This window comes from Parambassis ranga, chromosome 9, assembly GCF_900634625.1.
Source record: "Parambassis ranga chromosome 9, fParRan2.1, whole genome shotgun sequence".
NCBI classification, from domain to species: Eukaryota; Metazoa; Chordata; class Actinopteri; family Ambassidae; genus Parambassis; species Parambassis ranga.
The window spans coordinates 10357887-10380620 of NC_041030.1; the positions used below are offsets into that span (position 1 = coordinate 10357887).

The 22734-nt window shown below is 39.9% G+C and overlaps 4 protein-coding genes across 4 annotated transcripts in view; 3 read left to right on the forward strand and 1 right to left on the reverse strand.

Moving 5' to 3' along the window:
- Positions 1-6887, reverse strand: part of LOC114441150 (ultraviolet-B receptor UVR8-like) — a 96863-nt gene extending 89976 nt beyond the window's left edge. The window contains exons 1-2 of the mRNA XM_028413936.1: positions 6803-6887; positions 4960-5134 (exon numbers count right to left, since the gene is read on the reverse strand). Coding sequence (XP_028269737.1) covers positions 4960-5134; positions 6803-6850 — 223 coding nt within the window. The 5' untranslated portion in view covers positions 6851-6887. The remainder of the gene's footprint in view (positions 1-4959; positions 5135-6802) is intronic.
- A 2073-nt stretch (positions 6888-8960) lies between these two features.
- LOC114441426 (arrestin domain-containing protein 3-like) lies at positions 8961-12211 on the forward strand. The gene is made up of 6 exons (XM_028414351.1): positions 8961-9355; positions 9687-9744; positions 9823-9970; positions 10586-10682; positions 10776-11032; positions 11112-12211. The coding sequence occupies exons 1-6, from the start codon at positions 9100-9102 to the stop codon at positions 11718-11720; spliced, it is 1425 nt and encodes a 474-aa protein (XP_028270152.1). The 5' UTR covers positions 8961-9099; the 3' UTR covers positions 11721-12211.
- A 338-nt stretch (positions 12212-12549) lies between these two features.
- Positions 12550-15551, forward strand: LOC114441536 (arrestin domain-containing protein 3-like). Its single transcript, XM_028414510.1, has 6 exons — positions 12550-12825; positions 13550-13607; positions 13678-13825; positions 14241-14337; positions 14470-14726; positions 14837-15551. Exons 1-6 carry the CDS (start codon positions 12570-12572, stop codon positions 15086-15088), a joined length of 1068 nt encoding a protein of 355 aa, XP_028270311.1. The 5' UTR covers positions 12550-12569; the 3' UTR covers positions 15089-15551.
- A 385-nt stretch (positions 15552-15936) lies between these two features.
- On the forward strand, positions 15937-19659 carry LOC114441454 (uncharacterized). The gene is made up of 6 exons (XM_028414395.1): positions 15937-16130; positions 16828-17198; positions 17352-17487; positions 17946-18062; positions 18330-18420; positions 18657-19659. The coding sequence occupies exons 1-6, from the start codon at positions 16079-16081 to the stop codon at positions 18853-18855; spliced, it is 966 nt and encodes a 321-aa protein (XP_028270196.1). The 5' UTR covers positions 15937-16078; the 3' UTR covers positions 18856-19659.
- The last annotated feature ends 3075 nt before the right edge of the window (positions 19660-22734 follow it).

Here is a 22734-nt window from a genome sequence, read left to right on the forward strand (position 1 = left end):
GGGAGGAAGAGAGGGTTAGGAGGCTGGGTCACAGCCCTTATATGCTGTTAAACACCTGACACCAAGGAATAACCAAAGTTCATAACTCATATGGAAGAAGAAGTCGGAAAAAAAAACAAGGAGGAGAAATAAACAACAAAGGAATAACCTGCCCATAAGCTCTGTCCCTGTTTGGGACTTTTTGTCAATTTTACAATCTAAACAATAAAAGCCTGGGAAAAAAATAATTAAAAACATTCAAATACTGAACTAAAATAACCATTTCTGACCGAAGACATCCATCCATGGAAGTCACAAGAGCGAGGCCTCCAGCAGAAAATTACAGGTCACAAACGGCCGGCACATGAGTCTTCTGGCTTCATCCAACATGCAGCAGATCAAGGTCCTCGAACTAAAACAGTACTGACAGTGACCTCACCGAGACCCAGCAACTGAAACAGCCCTAACAAGGTATTAGCCGGCACCTCTGTATACCCTCCAACTCTCAGCCTGGGTCTAAAGCAACACAGCTGCACGGAGTGTTTTCCAGGGCGGAGGGCAAACCTGCAAGCAACGTGGTGCCCCTGGCTAAGCTCAAGGGTGCAGCTAAGAGGTCAAGAATTTAAAGCAACGGGAGGTGCAAAGATTACCAAGATTATTTTTAATGTTATTTATTTCTATAACTCAAAAAGAAAATAATTTGTTTTTTATTTATATTATAGGATAATTGTGGTGTAGGACAGTTATTGATTTTTGTTTCAAATAAGTAGTATATAATATTGGCTGAAGAAAGTTTTATTCATGTATTCACTGTAATGCTGTAACTCTCCATTAACTTTTACGTTTACAAAAGTAAAAAATTCTTTGACCCATATTGACCCAAATTTGGACTGTTCAAGATGTCACTTTTTTTTTTAAATAAAAAAGAATGTATAATAAATAATTCAGGAGCTGCAGTCAAACCCCTCCACGCACCATGAAAATGACAACAAAAACAGCCTTACACTGTGTCTTTGCCTGGACAAATACAGAGGATGATCTCCTTGTGCTGTCCTGAGGCTTCTGCTTCACATTACTCCCCCACGTTGCTGCTTATACTGTAAAATGACAGATGTGTATACACTATTAACAGCAAACCGATGGCTAATTGCACAATTACCCAAAGCATTAGCAAATAATTTACTAATATTAAGTTAACTTGAGAGTTCTCATAAAACCGGCAGGACCAAGCAAGTGCGATGCTGTAAAAAAAAATGTAAATGTTTCCATCGCAACTCCTCAGGTCACTTAGCAGCTACTTCTGTTTTTTATATTATAATAACTTTAGCATTATAGCAAGAAATGGGAGTAGAGTGTAGTGTATGGACTGTATTAAGCTCAGTCTAGTCTGCTCAATCCCTTCACACCTTCATAGCTACAGGTCAACAGATGTGACGAACCAGGGAAATTAATCTATATCAAACGGGCCAGTCATCTTTACCGGCAATGACTGACACGTCACTGCAACAACAGGTAACATTAGGACATGAAATAGTGGGTGGGAAAACAGCACTGCGAGATAAAGTGCCTAGAGGGTTTTGTTATTGTGAAAATCACAAAAAAAAGTTCATATTAATGATTAGAGTTAAAGCAGGGTAACAAATCAATTCTAAGGTTAAGCTATAATTATTTATATTTTGATACTGATTTCATAGTTTCTTATCACACTTTGAAGTCATTAGAGCTCTACATATAATACAGATGCGTATACTTGCTGAGTTTAGTTTGCCCTCTAAGAATATGTTTTTATGTGCGTGTGTCTATGTATGTGCAAGCACGTATGGTGGTTGTCTCTGTGTGACTGTGGGCGTCTGGAGGAGAGAGAAGCCTCATCTGTTACCAACCCAGCCCGGCCGGCCCGCCGCGTGAAGTAGAACGACAGGGTGTCACCACCGACGACAGTGATGGATGCCCTAAATTCTGTAGGCAACTTGGGCAATTGGACGCATTAACAACAGGCACCTGCTTTCCCCCGTACAAATCTATTAAAAGATAACAGCAATGGCGGCTCCCACACTATTAGTAAATTATAGCTCTGTCTGAGTGTGAGGTAAGTGTGAGCCTCCCTTTTGCCCACCCACTCCCTCACTCCCCCCTCAACTTACTCTCCTCTGCCACCGTTTCTCATTGGCAGTCTCGCAGTGCCACCCAGTGGCAACAATTTGTAGTGCTTTTTACTAAAGTGTGGAGCACTATTTGAACAAGGGCGTCCAAGTCAACAGAGACTAAGTTTACACAAAAGGAATCATTCTATCATTATCAAGGAAAATACCACTGGCATTTAAAGAACAATTTACAGACTGTATTTGGTGCTAAATCAACATGAAAACAAATACTACTGGACAAATGATCACAATTTAACATATGCCAAAGGTACTGAAAATTATTCATGTCACACAATTTGATAGAGCGTGTGTGTGTGTGTGTGTGTGTGTGTGTGTGTGTATACATTCTTCCGTCTTATATCAACTTTATGGATTTCTATTTTGAGCTAATTTTCCATAAACAAACCCTTCTTGGAGCTGACTGAGCCAAATGGCCAGTGATTGGGGACAATGCGGCTGATATAAAACCATTATGACCTACTCAAGACCTCCTCTATTAAAGCATTAACAGCAGACCGGTACTCTCAACATGACACCATTATGACATATCTCGGGCTATAGCTCAGGTACGCAGCGTAAACGTGTGTCACATAAATTTGCTGCGGATAAATATTTCTGTGTCTGTGAGGGGGGGCATGTGTTTGTGAGTTGGCCCAAGAATAAAGGGAGGACAAGACCAATAAATACTTTTACAGCAGGCAATTTGTCAGGATGTGTAAATGTCTCCGATTCCCAACAGCACTAGAGGTAAAATTTACAGTCACTCTGGAAGTGACAATGCACAAAAAAGGACCACTTTTTACTCTCTCTCATCTCCCTCAGACCACTAAAACCTTCCCATAAATCTCCTGCGGTCCCTCCAGATGTCTGCTGTTGTCAGATATCATGCCTTGACAATGCCTTCCACCATCATTGTCTTGACAGAAATATGATATGTGAAACTGCAATGTCACATCACTTAACATGATTTAGCCTAAGCTAGCCTGTGCCATTTTAATCAATCAAAAATGTCACCTTTTTTCCCTGTAATGATGGTAGAGGTATAGGATCCCTGTGTTGGGGTGATCTATAAGACTTATCTAGGCTACTGATTTATGACTCCTGCCAGCTAATGTACTAGAGGAGCCTCCTTGCTTCATGTCATCAGGGTTTCTATCAAACTGGATAATAAGTACGTTGGTATTACCTCATGGGCAGAGGAAGACACTTCCTGTAGTATATAAACCACATGGGAACTCTCTAGAGAAAGCCAGAATTTAGTTTTTGAGAAGTTATATATAACATTTATTGTTTTTATTTAATATATTCTCTTCTCATCCTGGAGTTTTCAATCAACTTTCATTCAGAAAGAGCATTTCAGAACATTTCTTGTTGTCCCAAGGCAGAGAAAGGTTTAAATTGGCCCAGGCATTGGCTAGGAGTTCATAAACAGGATGAAAGTTTGTTCAAAAAGTGACAGGGGAATTAACCAATCACTCTATTATGGGTGGGACCAACAATCGTTGCCCTGGCTAGTGCTATGAACCATAGCCAAAGCTGAGAAGACCTATATCAATAGGGGTGAACAATGAAGTAGATGGATACATTTCTGAAGCTATCATTGCACAAAGCACAGAGCTGTGAACTTAATTTACTTAAGTAACTTGGTAAAGGTAAGCTGTATGGCCAATATTAGTGATAACTGACGTTAAAACAGTTATTATACGATTCTTATTTCTGATGCATCATAACAAAACGTAGTTATTCGTTTTTTTACATTCTTTTATTATTGTGTGGCATTCGCTGCCCTCTGTTGAATTTAACGTGCCATACCAGTGGCTGTCCATAAAAGGGAAGCTTACAATTTCAATGTTGAAGATGCCGCATTTATGTTTGTTAAAATGATATTAAACATATTCAACTTCATTTTTTGTTGCATCAAGCTCATTACTAACCTTTCAAAAATTAAAATATTTTGGCTAAGATAAATCCCTAGCTCAAAGAGTCACATTTTGCTCTTTGGTGTAAACCTGAGACCTGTGACAATACACTATTTCTTTGCTATGCCACTCGACACATGCACTACATTTACACACTGTACAACAAGGCAACCTGAACAAATATGCCCATCATGTGTCTGACTGTATATATGATAGTGCTAATAAATATCACTGAGTGGTTGTACATCATCATGTGATCAAATGTTTAAGTAACTGGCCTTCAGTACCTTCAGTACATCAGACTGGATATCACAGCTGGTCTGACAGCAAAACCTACCAGCTTTAACCTTACATTTGACATTACTGTCATCTGAAAATGCATTGTAGACTTAAACTCCAGAAGAAGCCAAATGAAATCTGCTAATGATGCGCACAAACTTCCTTTAAAACATCACCACCACAACCTAAAACACACAAATGCACAGAAACTCTTATGCTGATGTAGGACAAAGTAGTGAACAGCATTCAACATACACAGTGTGCAATAGAAAAACGACAAACCACAGCAGTAGGAAAACTGCAGAATATCTCATGGTTCAATTAGTGTTATGACCCAATTTAGGTACACTATATTTTAGCTTGTACTCTAGGTCACTGTGTGTAACTGACTCCTTTCTCTTTTACACTCATGGTTTTGAAAAGGTGTGTGACAGTATGCCATTTCCCTCAATATTATTAAACCACACATGCTGCCCTGTGGTGAACTTTACACCTCATTACTAAGTATCTTCATTAGCAAATATTTTGTTGGCCTATGTGAATCAATTGAGAATCAAAATAATCATAATACTGATGAAGGTCAATTTCCTCTTAGCCCACCCCTCACAATTGTTGCACAAGCATAGATGGAACTGTACCTGTAACCACAACTGAGTGACTGGATCCACATGCCAGCAGCTTCACACTGCCGAGCCTAGATGCTGTAAACTCTCTCAGGTGGGCCTCCTGTGGACCGATGTCCCCTGCCCTTCCGTGTCCAGTCTGGCCAAGGTCCCCACTTCCCCAACAAAGCAGATCCATATCCAGCTCGCACTGCATAAAAACAGAGACAAAGGTAAAGCTGGGCAAGTATGTTTAGTAGTTTTAGTTTACAAATGTAACTTTATTCAAAAAGAAGATATGTCTGTGTGTGGCATCAGTTTTCTTATCCGTCAGTACAAACAAAAACAGCAGAATTATATCTTCTGTTCAGCATCAAGCTCACATAAACACAATCAGAAATTCTTAGCCCTATTTGTAATAAACAGTGGATCACCAATACGCCTCTCAACATGTTTATTTACAGTCTGCCCTCTGTGCTAATTAGAATGTGACCCTGCATGCACACACACACACCCTACAGCAATATTACCAGCACAATTCCATCCGACTGATATTGGAATTTTCCGAAAGAGCAAACCAATAGATAACCTATTACAAAACTATAAGAGATCAATAGCTAATTTCTTTGCATTGATTACCACTTGGACATTTAACATGCGCCCGGTGGCCACTATGTGTGTTCCACCAGCCCAGATCCCCATTGGCCCTCATGAGTATTAAAATTATCGATTCAGACAGAGGACTAAAAATGTCAAGCTGTTCATTAATCTCAATAAAGACTGGACTTGACCAAGGCAGCCTTTTTCCCAATGCAGGGATACAACCTATCCAACGAGGAGCACATACACGGCATAGATTAATGAGCTTCTACTGAGGGGTGTGATTTAAGTCTTTGCCATTAATAGATCAATTACAAAAGAACACATCTTTTACAATGCTGCACACTTTTACCTAGTGTGTACCTCAACACAACATTTTTAAATTCCTATAAGCTACCGAATACAAAACCTCCTTCACAAAACGGGCAGTAATGAAGTCTTCGTGTGATACGAAGCCTGCATCTGCTGTTATGCTACAGATGGTCCTCCGCGGTCCATAATAGACAAATGTTATCAGCCTAACAACCAGTTTCATCTCCCTTATGTAGATGAATTTCAAAGCATGCAGGGCTGTCCTTCGCTTAATGAGGGCCCTAAGCAGGATTTGATTTGCTCACTTTTCTCACTTTTAATTACTTTCATATTTCTGCCACACTTACTCATACATTTCTCCGCTCACAACTGATTGGCAGTTAAGTTGCTGCTGCCATCATTTGCTATATTCATACTCGCTAATCAGGCTGAGAGGGATCATTTTGAAATAAACGCAATTAGAGTATGGCTGTTACATACAGCCCCACCCCCCTCCACAAGAAAATGCAAAAACATAATTTTTGTTGGCAGACAAAAATCATGTTTGCCCCCTTGACCATGTGCATCTGTGTATCACCAAAAGCTTTAATGTCTATGCCACACACTTTGATGCATACCACACATATAGCTGTGCTGCTTGAGGATACAGTTTCTTGTTGTGTAAATACAGTTAAATCAAGGCAGGGTTTCTCCCCTGTCAGGCTACAAGTCCAGATCTGGGCCTGGTAATGTTATACTTTCACCACTCTGAACGTACATTTATAACATGTTTTGGTAAAAATATTATTAGTATTTTGTAGCACTGTAAAATATACTTTTAAAAAAGTTCTTCGGTTCTTTCTGCTCTTTAAAAATGAAGGTTAATATTTACAAACACAGGAAGCAACACCTGCTGTGGGTAATCATCTCATGTCGACACCAAAAACAATGAAGAAACCGGTTTAGTAGCTCTTTGTGAGGAACTAACCTGTGGCAGCTTTAAAGTACAACTTTTCAGTATCGTCCTTTTTAACATTCCTTTGCTCGTCTCTTGGATTTCTCACGTTGTTCTGACTGTCCTGTAGTCCTGATTTCCCCCCCCCCCCCATTCCTCCCTTCCCTGCACTCACAACAGTGACTCGGCAACCGTCTCCATGGCACTTTCTGTTGACGGCACATTAGCTGACTGAGATCAGTTTCCTATCGTCTAAACTCTAATGGCAAGAAACACCAGCACTGTGGTTGTTTTTTCAGCCTTTTTTTTAAAATGACATTTATATCAACAGTCTGTGGAACCCAATGATAGTAGGATGTACATTTAGTTTACAATATGCCTTTGTGCTTTTTACAACAATATGAACTGGATGGCATGAGAAGCTGTCCCAGATGGAATTGCTCTTGGTCTTGTTCACCGAGTGACATGAACAGGGAGGAGGAGATCAGCACAGGCTGGGTGCAGCATAAAGTTTAGTCTAAGTCTGCACTGATGTGGGTGGAGCAATGGGCCACAGTGGAAGTGACATACACTTCTTCCACATTTAGAGGGACTAGTTAAGGTAGGTAGGATATAGTCCTTGGACACCTCCCTTTAGGTTTACAAGGTCTGGCAATCTGGGTGAAGACCCCACAGCCTCCTTCTGTGCAGAGATATAGGCGTCTCTTCTCCCCCATTGCACCTGCGACTGTGACGGATAGATTGGTAGATGGATGTCCATGCAAAGAATTTGAAGGTTTCTACTCAAAATGTGACTAGAGTAGTCCCTTAAACTTTTGATTTCCTATTAACATTAGGTCATGTTGGACACATTAATTCTTACACTGTGCCACATTTCTAAACAAAACAAAAAGCAAAAAACCCAAAGGTGATTTTCATCCATAAGCATAGGGCTGTTTGACTTTCAGACATTCATGTAAATAAATAAATAATTAGAAGTTGAAACTTTGCTACTTACGAATGTCTAGCAGATATCTGTTAGCAGCTGTAGCCTTGCGGCGCCCCGAGACAAGGCCTCCGTCCACCACGTTAACAGGTGGAGCAGGTGATGGGGTTTGGCCTGCTACACTTTTCATGGCAGGTTTCTAAAACCTCATTAACTTCTGATTTAGGATTACAAAAGCAGCTGCTGCCAAAACTTGTGGTGAGGCTTGTGGCAACTAGATGTATTCAAAGCAGTATGCGAGAGCCACCATCAACACACAGTCTCTGTTTGCTCAGATAATACAAATCTGACGCTCACAAGCCGCAGGTGAGCTGCGGCCTGTGGCTGTGTGCAGCAGCAGGCCTGCTGAGTGGCTGAACACAACTCCGTGCAGCCGCCTGTTTCTTCTTCTTCTTTAATGTTTATTGTCAATCCAGTAGCAGGTGCAATACCGCCATCTACTGGTAGGTCATCCGCACAAGCCCAAACCAGTGCAGTAGGCCCAAACCATAAACTACTGATTAAAATCAATGTATTTGAGCCATTAAATTAATTTTAATGTATCCCATATTATTCTATACATATTTATATAAACGTGTGTTATGTTTTATCTACCTGTGGATATTTGGTGTAAGTTTTTAAGCTTTTTCTGCCTTTGCTAAACATCACAAGTGGTATTTCAGTATTCAATAAGGCATGTGTGATACACTGCTATGTAAAGTGTATTTTATTTTAAGTTAATTTTTCATGTAAAAATAGTGAAATATATAAAAAAAAATATATATACAATCTAGATGATGTCTATGACTGTTCACTTAAACAGGCGGATGTGACCCCAGTTGATGAAGCCTGTCTATTTGGGGTATTTGGTGCAGCAGCTACACCTGCTAGTGGCCATGTTTGAACCACTAGAGGGCAGTATATGCATATTCACACTTTGTAATAAAATAACAGGTCAAGAGTTTCACCTGAATTTGGCGTGTGAGCATTATTCTGGCTCAAATAGGACCACACAGTTTGAAGGGCCGTATAGGTTCACATAATGCGCAATGATCAGGATCTGTTGATATTCCACATTAGGACTTTCCTGTGACTGGCCTCTAGGGGGCTCTGCACTCTAAATGGACATAATGCATCCCACAGCTGGATGAAGTAGTCATTCCTTGCTGTGCGCCCCAACACTCCCACTTCCGCACGACGGATGGCAGCAGAGGTCTTTGAGAATATAGACCTCCCTGGGCGTGTCTTGTGGTTCACTACGCCATGGCTGCCTAAAAACGGGAAAACACCCAAAGCGCGTTCAGAAGAGTCCGTCGATCGTCTACAGGCCCAGTTTAGTTGTTGTGTGTTGTATCAGCGCTGCAATATGCCTTCAGTGAAAAGCTTTACGATCACATACGATGCGCTGAACGAACACGATACGTTCTCGCAGGGAGACACTATAACTGGAAGTGTAATACTGGAGTTACAAAAGGAAATCAAAGTTGAAAGTCTTTTTATTAAAGCTAAAGGAGACGCTAACGTGCACTGGTCGGAAAGGAGAAATGATCGCACCTACACGTACTCTTCACACAGGAGATACTTCAAACTAAAGCAGTTCCTGATCCCGCAGGGATCCAATGGTAGGAAGGCGCCATACGTCTTTACGCATGCTTTCACCAGATTACTTCACACACGGAGGTCTGCTGCTGCTTCCTCTGGCTGGAAGTTTAGGTTGTTTTTCAATGTTCTCATTGATAAAATGTGTATAAATGTAACAATAACACATGTAAACAACTCAAAAAGTCCACTTAAATGAAGAAATTAGTTGTTTTTTTTAAACTGTTGCACGTTATAACTAGACAGTTATATACGGTACCCTGCCAAAATATGAAGCTGTTGTTAATTACAAGTATTGATAGTGCACAGGCCTTTAAACTGTCAACATTAACACCAAGAAACCTCATTTTTTAGATACTGTTTTGCCTCAAGGGATTCATGTTTATAAATTCAGCTTCACCATTCCACCAGAGTGAGTACAGTAAGATAATTGATTCAATCATCATCATCGAGAGTCGCTTTAACCAGATCTGCTGCTTTTCTCTCACAGCAACATGCCTTCATCCTTCAGAGGGCATTACGGAAAGATCGTCTATCAGCTGGAAGCAAAGCTGGGAAGAAACTGGAGGTTGGATGGGTCAGCAGTAAAGGAGTTAAAATTTGTCTCCAGATCATATCCAGATCTTTATTCTCGGATGGTGTGTGAAATCTGTAACCACGCTCAATAATTGCACCTAGTGGCTGGTTGTTTCCACTCACTAGAATACCACAGCTGCTTCACCTGGTGTCAAAGGTTTTGAATTCAGAGAAGACAAAAACTGTTAAACTGCAAACCAGTAATGTGGTTATTTACATATCATGCTTCTCTAAAATGATGTTTCTGGTTAACACCTTTTTTCAAAGCTTGTAAAGGGAAATATTGTAACAGGCAGTTGCAGCATGTTAAATAGTGTTCCCTATATGTCCAGGTGTGGTTTAGTGGTTTAAAGGTGGTATAGTGCAGCAGCAGCTGCTGCTGCTTCTGTTTTTTTGTGGTTTTGCACCTGAACAGGAAACTAAGAGAAGTGAGAGTAATCAAGACTACATCTACACTACATACAGACTGAAGCGCTGGTCAGGGCAGTGTAGTTCACTATAAAGCTCCAAATGGGCAAGATGAGCTGCAAATTCAGATAATAGCCTTTGTAGGCCCATCGCAGTGATTTTACATTGTTATTTGATACATTATTTGTGTATAATATCCACTGCAGTTACTATGAATTCTATTGTCCTAACTACTAAACTAATGAGTTACTCTTTTTACTGTATTTTAGTCACAGCAAGTTGGCTCCACAGACAAAAAGATGGGGCTTTTCTCAAAAGGGCATACACACATGGACGTCACTCTTGACAAGAGGGCCTATGCAGCAGGTAGTAAAACCTTTAACTACCCCATAATCAGTGGTACCAGTGACCTGCACACTGCATGTTCTTAATCTGTGTATGTGTGTTTTTTTTCCACAGGTGAAACTGTGATGATCGTCGCTAAAATCAACAATTCTTCATCCAGTGACATGACCCCCAAATTTAGTCTGAACCGGGATGTGGTGTACCGAGCCAATGGTAGGACTAAACACGAGAACACTGTTTGCAACAAAATGGCTGACAGTTGCATTAAAGCCCGAACACAGAAGGAGGTCAGGTGTGCATTGCAGATTCCCCTTGATGTGATGGTGTCAATCCAGAATTGTGAGATTATCTCAGTGGAATACAATGTAAAGGTATGTCACATGGTAACAACATACATTATTTCTCTTACAAACCATCATGTACTAATGTGGCAGCCATACTCTTCCTCAGGTGTATCTGGACATCAGCTTTCATTTCGATCCAGAAGTTTTGTTTCCAGTGGTCATTTTCCCTCCTGGCTTCGCTCTTATCAACTGTAACAATGGTCCACCCGCGGGTCCTTATCCACCTGGAGCTTATGGAGGCCCAAGCCACAGCGACTTCGGCCCTCCTGCAGTATCTATGAACCCTTTTCCTGTACCCCCAGGTGGATTTGGATACCCAGGAGTCCAGGGGTATTCAGCACCACCTCCAGCAACTATGTATGCTGGTCCTCCGGGCATGTACCCCACTCATCCAACACAGGGCTTCAGTAATCCAATGCCACAGGGCAATTCTCCATATGGATGCCCATCTTCATCTTCATCCTCTGTGCATCACCCTCCACCCACTGCCCCGCAGTTTCACCCGTCCCCATCTGCCCCAGCAGTGTACCCGCCCCCATCAGCTATGGAGATCCAGCCACCCCCATTTTCTCAATCCCCCGCAGCTCCTGCGTACAACCTGCTGCCCTCTGCCCCAATGATGAATACAGATTTCCTGTCTCAGTCAGGTGAAGCCCCTCCATCATATTCACTCCTTTTTCCTTCCTCCAACACTGAAAAATCTGATGCAAAGTAAATGAATGATTACTTTACATTATTATATACATGTATACATTACAAATTATAAAGGAATAAATCACTAATAGTTAAATTGTGATATTAGATGCTGTATTATATACTATAGAAAGTATAATCTCACTGTTAAATACAAAGGTAGAACTGTAGCACTGTGATGTTTTATCTTCTGATCAGCTCAGGTTGCCAGGTTACCAAGCTGCTGATATAATCATGAAACTTCTCACTATTTAAAATGCTATGCACTACATTCTAGTGCCTTTTCTGCATGAATTTATACATGTACCTACCTCTTCTGTTTAAACATGTATAAACTGACTATATATTCATATATTTTTTTTAAATCAATCAGGTAAGATGCCAAATATACTTAATATCATAGAACCTGTACACTTTAGCATTAAAGAAAAACACTTATCTCAAAGTGAATTTGAACTTCCTGTCAGAGTATTTACTTTCACTTGTAAGTTTGAATAAAGTTCTATAAAGTGACTATTTCAGTGTCCTTATTACTGTCTAGTGCAACTCATGTAATTGCTTTATTGATCTGAACTTTTTTCTATTCATTTCAATAAGAAGCATTGTTGATGACGCTAAGGGATTCCAATAAAGAGCAGCTGTTCATACACTTATGACCCCATAAACTCATACAGGAAATCACCAGCATATATCTGAATGACCCTGTCATAAGACAATGTTGTAATACAAACCACCCCCCCCCCTCCCATGAGGTAGTGTTGGAAGTTTTTCTATGAACTCACTGAATGGGTGGGGCCTGTCATGATAAAAGTACCAACTGATTGAAATCCTAACTTAGTTTTGAGGACAGTTTGACAGATGTAGTTCTGCAATGTCACCCATCAAGGATTTACGTCTCACTTACAGATTGCTCAACGAAGAAGGCACTTTCTCTGATGGAGATATCATCATAGGAAGTGTTGTTTTCAATTTGACAAAAGACACCAAAATGAAGAGTCTTTTTGTAAAAATCAAAGGGGACGCACATGTGCAGTGGAGTGAAGGAGATGGAGACAGCACCACAACATACAAAGCGCACAGGAGATATTTCAAAATTAAAGAATTCTTGATCGGAGAAAATGATAAAGGTGAGTTCAATATGTTCTTTTCTTTAACATCTTTGTAGCTTATATGCTTACCTGCTATATATATATACATATATATATATATATATATATATATATATATATATATATATATATATAAATCATTTGCCAAATACACAAGGATCTACTATTATAGGATCTCCTATTATATAACAAGTATTTGGAAATAGGTATCCTACATGCACAGAACACATTTGAATGGATCTTGAACTAACTTTTTTTAATATTTTTTCAATAATGAATTATTTATTACTTATATATTGTTTTTCTTCATGCTTATTGTTGTATGGAAATCTGACCAGTATTTTCCTCACACCTTTTACTTCCTTCCTGTTAGGAAAGTTTATGGTAATGGTAAAAAGAACAAAATGAGTAAGTAGGCCTACATAAAGTATAGTTAACACTAGATGTGTTACAAACCACAGTGAGAAATGTTACCAACCTCAGTCCAGCATGTAAACAACCTGTTGCCTGTTCACTGAGAATTAGGCCAGCAAAGTTTCCTTCAAACCACATCAGTGGTTAAACAACATTTTGCAAAGCCTCTTTTGTGTGTGTGTGTGTGTTACAACTTTGTGTTACACATACAGAAAATGCTAATTAACATTTCAATGTGCAGAAATGTTGGTACCCATGAAGTAATTTTAGTTGCATACATGTTGCACAAGGCTCTGCGTGGTGATAATCATCCTCACTTCTTTTGCAGGCACTGTACTTTCCAAAGGGCTACATGATATCAAATTCTTTCTTCCAATTCCAAATGGGTAAGTGAGATGGTCCAGCTTCTCCTGCTGTATTGGATCAAAGAAGTACATTCCTGTATTGTCTTTACAGGGACCTGCCATCATCCTTCAAGGGCAAGCATGGAAATATTATCTACATGCTTGAAGCAAAGATTTCCCGGAGCTGGCGATGGCCCTCTAAAGTAAAAGATGAGATCCAATTTGTCTCCAGGTTCTTCCCATGCCTGGATCAGGTAATGGTAAGTGGAACACCACAATATTGCAGGTACAGATTTGAAGTCACAAAACATCAGAGTGGAGATTTTAAAAGAGGCTACACAGGTTTTTATTTTCAGTTCTCTGAATTCTTTTTGCATTGTGTATGAGGAAATGCTCCTACTTTCCATTAGTTTCACCATTAAACAGAGTTCTACTGATTACCAAATGCTGAAGTGTTCTCCAGTTACAACTATGCACTTCCCTTGCTTGAAGCAGACCAATGATTTGACCATAAACCACAGTAAAAGCTTCTACTACAACCATAACACATGTATAATCTATAATATTACAACAGAAGGTTCTTACCTATAAGCCTAAATCCAGGTTTTGTGTTTTTCCCTTTTTAACCACATGTGAGAATAACAGCAAAATGTGTGTTTGTATGATTTGCTACAGCATTCACAGACCGGTTCAGTGAATAAAGAGACAGGGGTTTTCTCCAAGGGGCAGATCCAAATGACTGCTACTGTGGAGAAAAAGGTTTGCTCTCCAGGTAACGTGAGTGTGACTAAATAACACAACCACCAATGCAGTCGACTCTGAAGGGTTAAGATCAGTGTATATGTGTGGCCACATTGTTGAAATGTCCATCGATATTCAGTGTTTCTTCTCTTTATTTTAACAGGTGATACAATATCTATTGTTGCCAAAATCTGCAACTCCTCTTCAAAAAAAGTGAAGCCCAAATTCAGTCTACTGCAGAAAACGGTGTACCGTGTGAATGATTCCACTAAAGTCTGTGAAAAAGTTCTGTTCAAAATGGTCGGAGACATTCTGACACCAAACTCGGAGAACACAGCCACCTGCCAGCTGCAGGTTCCTGCTGATGCAGTCTACACTCTACACAACTGTGACATCCTCTCCATTGAATATTTTATCAAGGTACAATGTGACAGTGAACATAACAACAATGAATGATGTACAGTTGCAATATAAAACAAATAATCATGTGTATCTGTCTAGTAAAAAGTTTTGTTTCTCATATCTCCCAGGTGTATGTGGACATTAAGTTTGCAGTTGATCCAAAGGTGCTGTTTCCACTTGTGGTCGTCCCTCATAAGTTTACCACTATTCGTCCTGAGGAGGCAGCAGAAGTCCACCCACAGGCAGCGGCGTGGGCCAGCAACTTCCTTCCACTCACCACCCTCGTTGGGCTCAGATCCACAGACTCAGGTGCTACATATGGGTTTTCAGCTGGACCTTCCACATCATCTGCAGGACAGTATCCAGATACTCATTTTTAGGGAGTCCGTTCAAAGAAACAAAGCTTCAAATGGATCATTTTGAAATGCTGGCCGCTGATAAGAGCATTGTCTTTTTTAAATTATTTGTGTGTATTATAAAATAAAAGGGTTATTCAATGGGAGCACAACAATTTCTTTGAATTGCAAGATTTGCAAAAGACAAACACTAAAAGATATAAGATGTTATTATTATTATTATAACTTTTTTGTGGGTGAGCCTATTTTGAGCACATTCTTTGTGGTGCATCAGAATAGAGGGAAAACATCATGTGACCACGCTGGCCTCTAAGAGCTGTCCCATTTCTCACATTAACGAGCGGTGTGATCCTATTCAACCAGCCATACACTATTTCTCCTGATAACAGATTTATGCTCTTTAAACCTAATTAGTAGTCCATGGAGTCGTAGCACAGTGACTGTAAACACACTTGAATGGTAGTAAACAGACAGTGTGAGAGAGTTATCCATGTTGGGCAAGGTGTGAAAAAAACAGTAACTGAATATGCAAAACAGCACAAGACAGTGGTCCACAAGGATTTTTTTTCATTGCTAAAACAAAAAGTTAGTGGGATAAAAACAGAGGAAAGCTGTTGACAGACATACAAGTCAGACGGAAATGATATGGAAATACTGGAATGTTTATAGATAGTGATATACAAATATAACAGTCAAAGCACATACTGTAAGCAAAGCAGATAAATCACAGTATGTTTCTGGTTATAGAAAAATCAAAGGTCCTCAGTAAAAAGAGAAACATCTCTCATTCATAATTATTCCTGGCTAATTACAGAAATCAAAAATCCACAGTTAAACTATGCATTTCCCCTTTAAGAGGTTTTGGAGAAGGATTCGGGGAGGCAGCCTCCATTCATCCATCTGATGGATGCACAGGCGAGGGGGGCGCATGAAGTTTTGTTCCCACCCACTTGTTGCTGTGTAGATCCAAACAAACTGTGAAGAGATATCGGAGTATCTGTACCAGCCATCGCCATGAGAAGAGGACTGCCCTGCGCCTGGTTGCTCTTCTTCGTCTTTTTCAAAGGTAAAAGCTGATACGCTGGTAAGCTGTGATGCTAAGTCAGCTAGCAAAACAAGCTTCCGACACTGCTGAAAGTTTGGCTAAAAAAAGAATAAAAAAGAAGGGTTTTATGTTATTAATCTATAATATCATTGTTCGATTACTTGCATACTGCAAAAGTCTGTCGAACCGTATCCAGATGTATTATTATTATTATTATTACGTATATCAAATTTGCTACATGTCAATAACAAACTACACCTGTTTAGCCTCACTCGTCTCTTGTAGCGTTGCACCTGAATAGTGTAGCTAGCTGTTAGCTTCATGCTCTTAGCTAGCTAAAACTCCTTTAATAGTGAGCCTGTTCAAGTTAATACATTAATATTTGTCATTTCAGTTAAATGTCCAACATCACTGGACAGACGCTTCACATATGAAGCTGTCCGAGCTGATGGCAGGTGTTCTGACGTCATCAGATGCAATAAATTACCATAATAAATTCCCCGTTAAAACACCACTCTGTTTATGTTCAATAATAGATGTATATTTTCATAAAAGAATGAAGTTTTAATTCTGAAATGTTATATGGTAAATGGAATCAAAATTTTGTCTGAATTTGGGTCAGAAAACTATATTTTGTACAACTTTAGGACACATCACACCTACGTGGCCATCATGTTAAGTAGCTAATATTACTGATTAAGTCCTTTGTCTTTCACAGACGTGTCCAGCTTTAAGATTCGAAACAAGCTCCTGGGACAATGCCTGCAGGTGCAAGAAGGAGGCAGAGTGTCACTGAGGGAATGCAGCCCAAATTCACCTTTGCAGGAATGGCGTTGGTTCCCAGAGATCCAGACTCTCAGCAGTCTGCACACTGGAGAGTGTCTGACTGCACCAGAAGAGCAGTACGAAGGTGTTTATCTGCAGCCCTGCATCTTTGAAGATGTAAGGGACCTGGCTGATGTTGAAGTGGCAAGCAGCCAGGCATGGGCCTGCTCCAAGAAAGGCCACATCACTTTGATAGGACGGGGGCTGCATCTTAGTGCTACACCAGAATCCACTTTAGTGTTTCTCTCAAGGGAACACAAGCAGGTAAAAATAATATTCTCATTTTCTGTGGGGCCGAATATTTGATATCACTTTAATCAGAATATTTCACAGTAAATCCAGTTTATTGATGTATTTATGTTTATATTTTAAGAGTATGTTTGTCCTTCTTTTGGCTCTCCCCCTTTTTGCAAGCAGGGCAGCAGGTGGCGGACACTTGACAACCACACATTGTGCAATGGGAGAGACCAACATCAACACCATCAGGGGGAATTGTTGGAAACAAGGAATTTACCAAGTGATTCCTCTGAGATAAACAGGCAGGCTGAAACATGTAATGACCTTCAAGTATTTCACAACACTCTCTTTGTCCTCCTGCTGTGTGTGAGACTAAAAAGATTATGTCCTTTCTTTAGAGAAAGTCCTGACCTGTTCCATTGGTAGTTAAAAACTGCCATCATTATGAATTGCATCAACAGCAATGAAAATACTTATTATTCAAAGTATCTTTTTTGATTATATGTCTGACAATCCAAACACAAACAAGGATGAATGTTCTTAAAAATTATTATGAATTCTTGCACCAGAAAGGTTGCATTTGAGCAGCTTATCGTAAAAAAATGTCCTTGTTGGTGCTTGATAACACACCATTTAGTGACACCTCCGTCTAGATCATTTTGAACTCTCTGTAAACTGATGTTGCAGTAAAGCATACAAAGCCACTTATACACTTTATAATGTATTCTGCTAACCTAATGTGGGTATGTGTTGCTTCTCTTTGTTTCACTTAAGATGAAGGTGTAATGGGCGTTGGTATCACTGATTCATCTTCAGTGAATGTGTCATATTCATATTTGAGCACCAGATCCCCTTCAGATCCCACCATGATTTTTTTCAGTATGGACTACGGTAAGTTTGTCAAACTGATTTGGAACCTTTCAGAATAAATGTCACGTTTCCACCACTAGGTGGGGATAGCTAGCTAACAAAGAAAGTAAATGTTATGAAGGATATGTGTTAGGTTAAAAAATATTCCTATGGACTCCTGTGTATTAAGCAGAAGTGTGAACAAAATGTATATATTAAAAAAAGTAAATATGAGTTTAATGAGAGAATGATATGGTGTCATGAATCCTGCATAACTTGGTGTGTATGAGCATGTGCAAATGTGTTTAGGAATGGGCTGGAAAATAACCATGCTGGTACTGAGCTCTTTGGCTCTGGTTCTGGGAACTGTGATTCTAATCCTCAATGTTTATTCTAATCGGTGAGTTCATACACACACAATGCACATTAAAAGAGGAAGAACCTATTACATGGTTAACTGTTGAACTTAACACTCAACACTTCCGTGTTTTAAATGAAATTATATTGAAAACTGATTAGATCTGAAGCATGACTTTCATCCGTGTATGAATAATGCATTTCTAAGAACACTGACACAACCTGAATTATTGTACTTCCCCCACACTTTGTCTGTTTTTTTCCGTGATACTGTGCCAGAAGGAAGAAGGTGGTATGTGTGTTGAAGTCATACACTCCAAGGCCAGACATGAGTGTGCCCGGGTCCCCAGTGCCCAGTGAAAGAGCCCCGCTGACGGAGCATGCCATGCGGCTCTCACACTCCTCCCCAACATTTCAGCGAGGAGAAATCCTGATCGAATGGAAGGATGGCACTGTTACTCCGCTGTATGAGGCCTGATGAGTGTACAGCTCACGTAGATCTGTTGTGGTGATTGCTGCTTCTTTTGCAAAAGTATACTGATAATGTGTGCTATTCCAGAAATGTTGGTGAAGGCTTAGTGGCCGGAGAAAGATAAGAATGATTGTTAAGGAACAGTAAAGTGTAAACAGTGACTTTTCAAATATATTCAGTCGTGACTTCAGCTGTCCTGGTTTAAAAGAGCAGATGTTGGATCAGGACAGCGACATGAATGAATGAATGCTTAAGCAATCAGCCATTGTTTGTAGACCTGTGAGTACTATTTACTGGAAGAGTTTAACAAAGCAGCCGCGGCTTAAGTATTCAGTTAGATAAATAAAGAGACTAATCTTTGTATGCCAATAGATGTTCTGATGGTTCAGTGGACACAGTTGTGCTCAATCAACTCAGGTGTCAATTCAGTGTTTGCTTAAAGTTAAAGAATTTGAAAGATAAAACATAATAAAATAATAAATTTAGGTCAGGATACTAGATGGAGGTATTTGTAGGTGTTTAGTGAAAGTTGTTTTCATAACATGTTTTAGTGTTATGTATCATATCACAGCTATGTGATATGTTTTAGCTGAAATACTCAATTTAGTTTGACACTGACATTATAAGCAGATTTAATCTGTTAATATTGTTGTTTTATATTTCTACTTACATGGTTTTTGCCCTAATAAAAACAGTTTTTATACTTTTTTTACCTGTTTTTGTGACATCCTCAAACTGTTATTTTTTCCTACTAAAAAGTTAACTGCAAAAGTAATGGCAAACTATCGTAATAAAATGAAATACATGGCTGAGTCTGACTTGTAATTTTGCATGAATACACAGAGTAGTGACTCGATGCATTATGTAACTTCCGCGTTTGTTTTATAGTAACCCCTTCCTCAAGAGTTTGATATATCTTCAGTGATAAGGACAGGAAGTCATTACCGACAACAGGCCTATTTATTTGCATCAGAAGGTCTGAATTGCACTCAGTGATGCAGTTATGACAGATAATGCAGCTTAAGGAGAAAACATGATATTTCCCTATATGGTAATATGGAATGTTCCCAGCAGGAGCAGCCTGCTCTCAGGAGAAAACCGAGGGCTGTTATTCAGGGAGAGGCCTGGGTGTTACTGGGCAGGTTCATTTGATTCCTTTCCTCCATTTAAGAGTAATGAGCTGCTCTGTGTTTGGACAAATCACTGCCTCAGGGGAAGAACATAAGATAACGTATACTTTTTCCAAAGTGCAGTTTGTTCTGTGTAATCTAAATAGAGTTTTTTAAAGTAACACAATGTCCACAACTCGTGTTTTTGCCTCTCCCACTGGCCCTGTTTTGCTCAATGAATGGACCTAAAGTTTAACTGTACTCAGCAACCTGGACCCCAATAAACCACATCCCAATGCCAGATGAGAAAAAATGCAGGTTATTTTGTTTTTACGGCAAAGGGGAGCTTGTGGATTTTACCTCAGGGAATTTAATATTTGTGTTTGATTGTCCTAGAACTGGTGTGTAGTCTACTGTGTGCCTTAATTATTTTATTTCCTGTTTGTTGTAGAGCTGGCACACACATAACAAAGCACTCTATATTTGGAAAGTGGATGTGTGTCTTTTCCAGTACATTTGAAATCAACCACGCTAGAGAGGATTCAAGCCCTTTTTTTTTTTTTTACAAACACAGCAAGTGAATGTGTTGAGACCGAAACCCCGGCCTTATCTTTCTGCACTTCACTCATTCATTCATCCAGTAGCATTCTCTCAGTGTGGATCAGTCTAAATCCAGCAAAACAATAATAAATGTGTCACTGTCCAAACTAGATGTGCACCAACGTGTCTTCTTTTGCGTGAGGCAGAAGAGGGTGGGAGTGACACCGGGATGAATAAGGGGTGTGGGAGAGAACTGCACTCAATACTGGGCAGATACAGACATATCCGCTTACACCCCTATGGATTCTACAGATCACTTTGTAGTGTTTACGTCCCTACTTGTCGGTGCCTTTGTTTTGTAGAAAGCAGCATTGGTGAGGTCATGTTTGCGTATTTGCTCTGTCTTTTCATATATTTACATTAAAGCCCATCTACCTTTTTAGAAGTTTTCTTCTCTACACACAAACATCAGTGTATGAATTTGTACACTCTGAAGACAAGGCACAAAGTTTCTAGTCTGGGTACTCGGATCTGAGTGGAGTGGAGGTAGAACGTCAAGAGTTGTTGCATAAGAGCAATCTGTCTGACGTCGTGTCTTACGTCCAACTCCAGTGTCACATCCCAAGTTGCTTGTCAGGCTGTAAACAACGCCTCAGCCCGGATATCCGTTATCTGTTTTATAGATGTCCGGTGGCTCCATTGGTGGCCCCTAAAACACTGGCTGACGCCCCCAGAGGCTAAGTCACCAGACTATAGCTGATGGGCTCCCTGATAGCATGTTTCCTGTTAAAACTGAGTTATTGGAGACTGTCAAGTCAGCTCTAATTGGTGAGCTCCATGGGCAGGCATTACACGGCTTTCTGCATCAACTCTTCCACTGTTTTTGAACTTAGTCACAAATTCAACATTGAGGACAGCATTGAAGTATTTTTATCACCACCAAGTAAACATCTTATTGGATGCAAAATAAATAAACGCCCATGAGTGCAGGATGACTCATCTGCGTTTTTGTTTGTGAAGGGAGCAATCACCTGTGTGTGTGACCAAAGGCTGCAAAAATACCTCATATCAGTCTGATCCGCCATCACCAGGCTACTCTGAACTTCCTGTGACCTTTTAGAATCAGCCAGAATGAAACAACAGAAAAAATCTCACTGCACTGTGGAGTGGCTTGGATGACATGTTGGTATTTGGAGCTTTAAGCAGAGAAGACGAGGAAGGAACAGAAGCAACAATAAACAGATGTGTTCTAAGGACTCAGGATTCTGGTTCTTTCTCAGCAATAAACAGTGATGCCCCCTGCAAGTTACTGAAAGAAACATGCTAATATATTACTTGTTGTTTAATTGAGGAGAGTTCTCCAAATGATTTCCATTAGTGTCATTAGTAGTCATGGTACTTTAGTGCAGCACAGATCCTCGTTTTTAACCCTTAATGTAAATGTTTGGCTGTTCAGGATCAAGAATTATTACAAATGGAACGAAATTATGAAATTCCTTTAAAGTATTATCTTTTTAGAGTCACTACAGCTTTGGAATAAATACTGTGTTATTATCACATATGGCCTCCACATGGGAGCAGCTGGTCGGTCAAGTGTTTCTACATATAAGAAAACAGGCCATTAGCACTGCAGACTGTCTATATGGCTCTTTTTATTGCTCTGTAAAACATCAGGTAAAAGCTGTTTGAACTTACCGACGCAAGTCACCTTTCTGTCTTTCTTTCTGTCTCGCTGTCTGTCTGTCTGTTTTTCTTTCTGTCTTGCTGTCTGTCTGTTTTTCTGTCTGTCCGTCTTAGTTTTTCTTTCTGTCTTTCTGTCTGTCGCACTTTCTGTCTGTCACTTTCTTTCTATTTGTATGCCTGTCTGTCGCCCTTTCTGTCTGTCTGTCTCCTTTCTTTCTTAATAATTGTGTACCACAAGAGGCTAAAGACTGCTTGCATATCCTGTCAGGTTGCTTTTCCTGTGAAAGTCTGTTATACAATGCTGAAATCAAACCAGGTGCAAATGCTTTGATGGAACTTTGATGGCATGAGCAACCTTGCCTAAGGGGATATAATGGAGATTTCACAAGTACCAGCCCTGTAAAGACGAAAATACTTGGTATGAGAGATGCTATATTGAAGGCATCATATTGTTTTAGCGTGAAAGCATTCTGTTTTGGGAAGAAGAGGTCTTTTATTTTGTGCAGTCCAGACATGCCCCTTGAAACAAGATGTAATGTAAGAAGCTTATGTG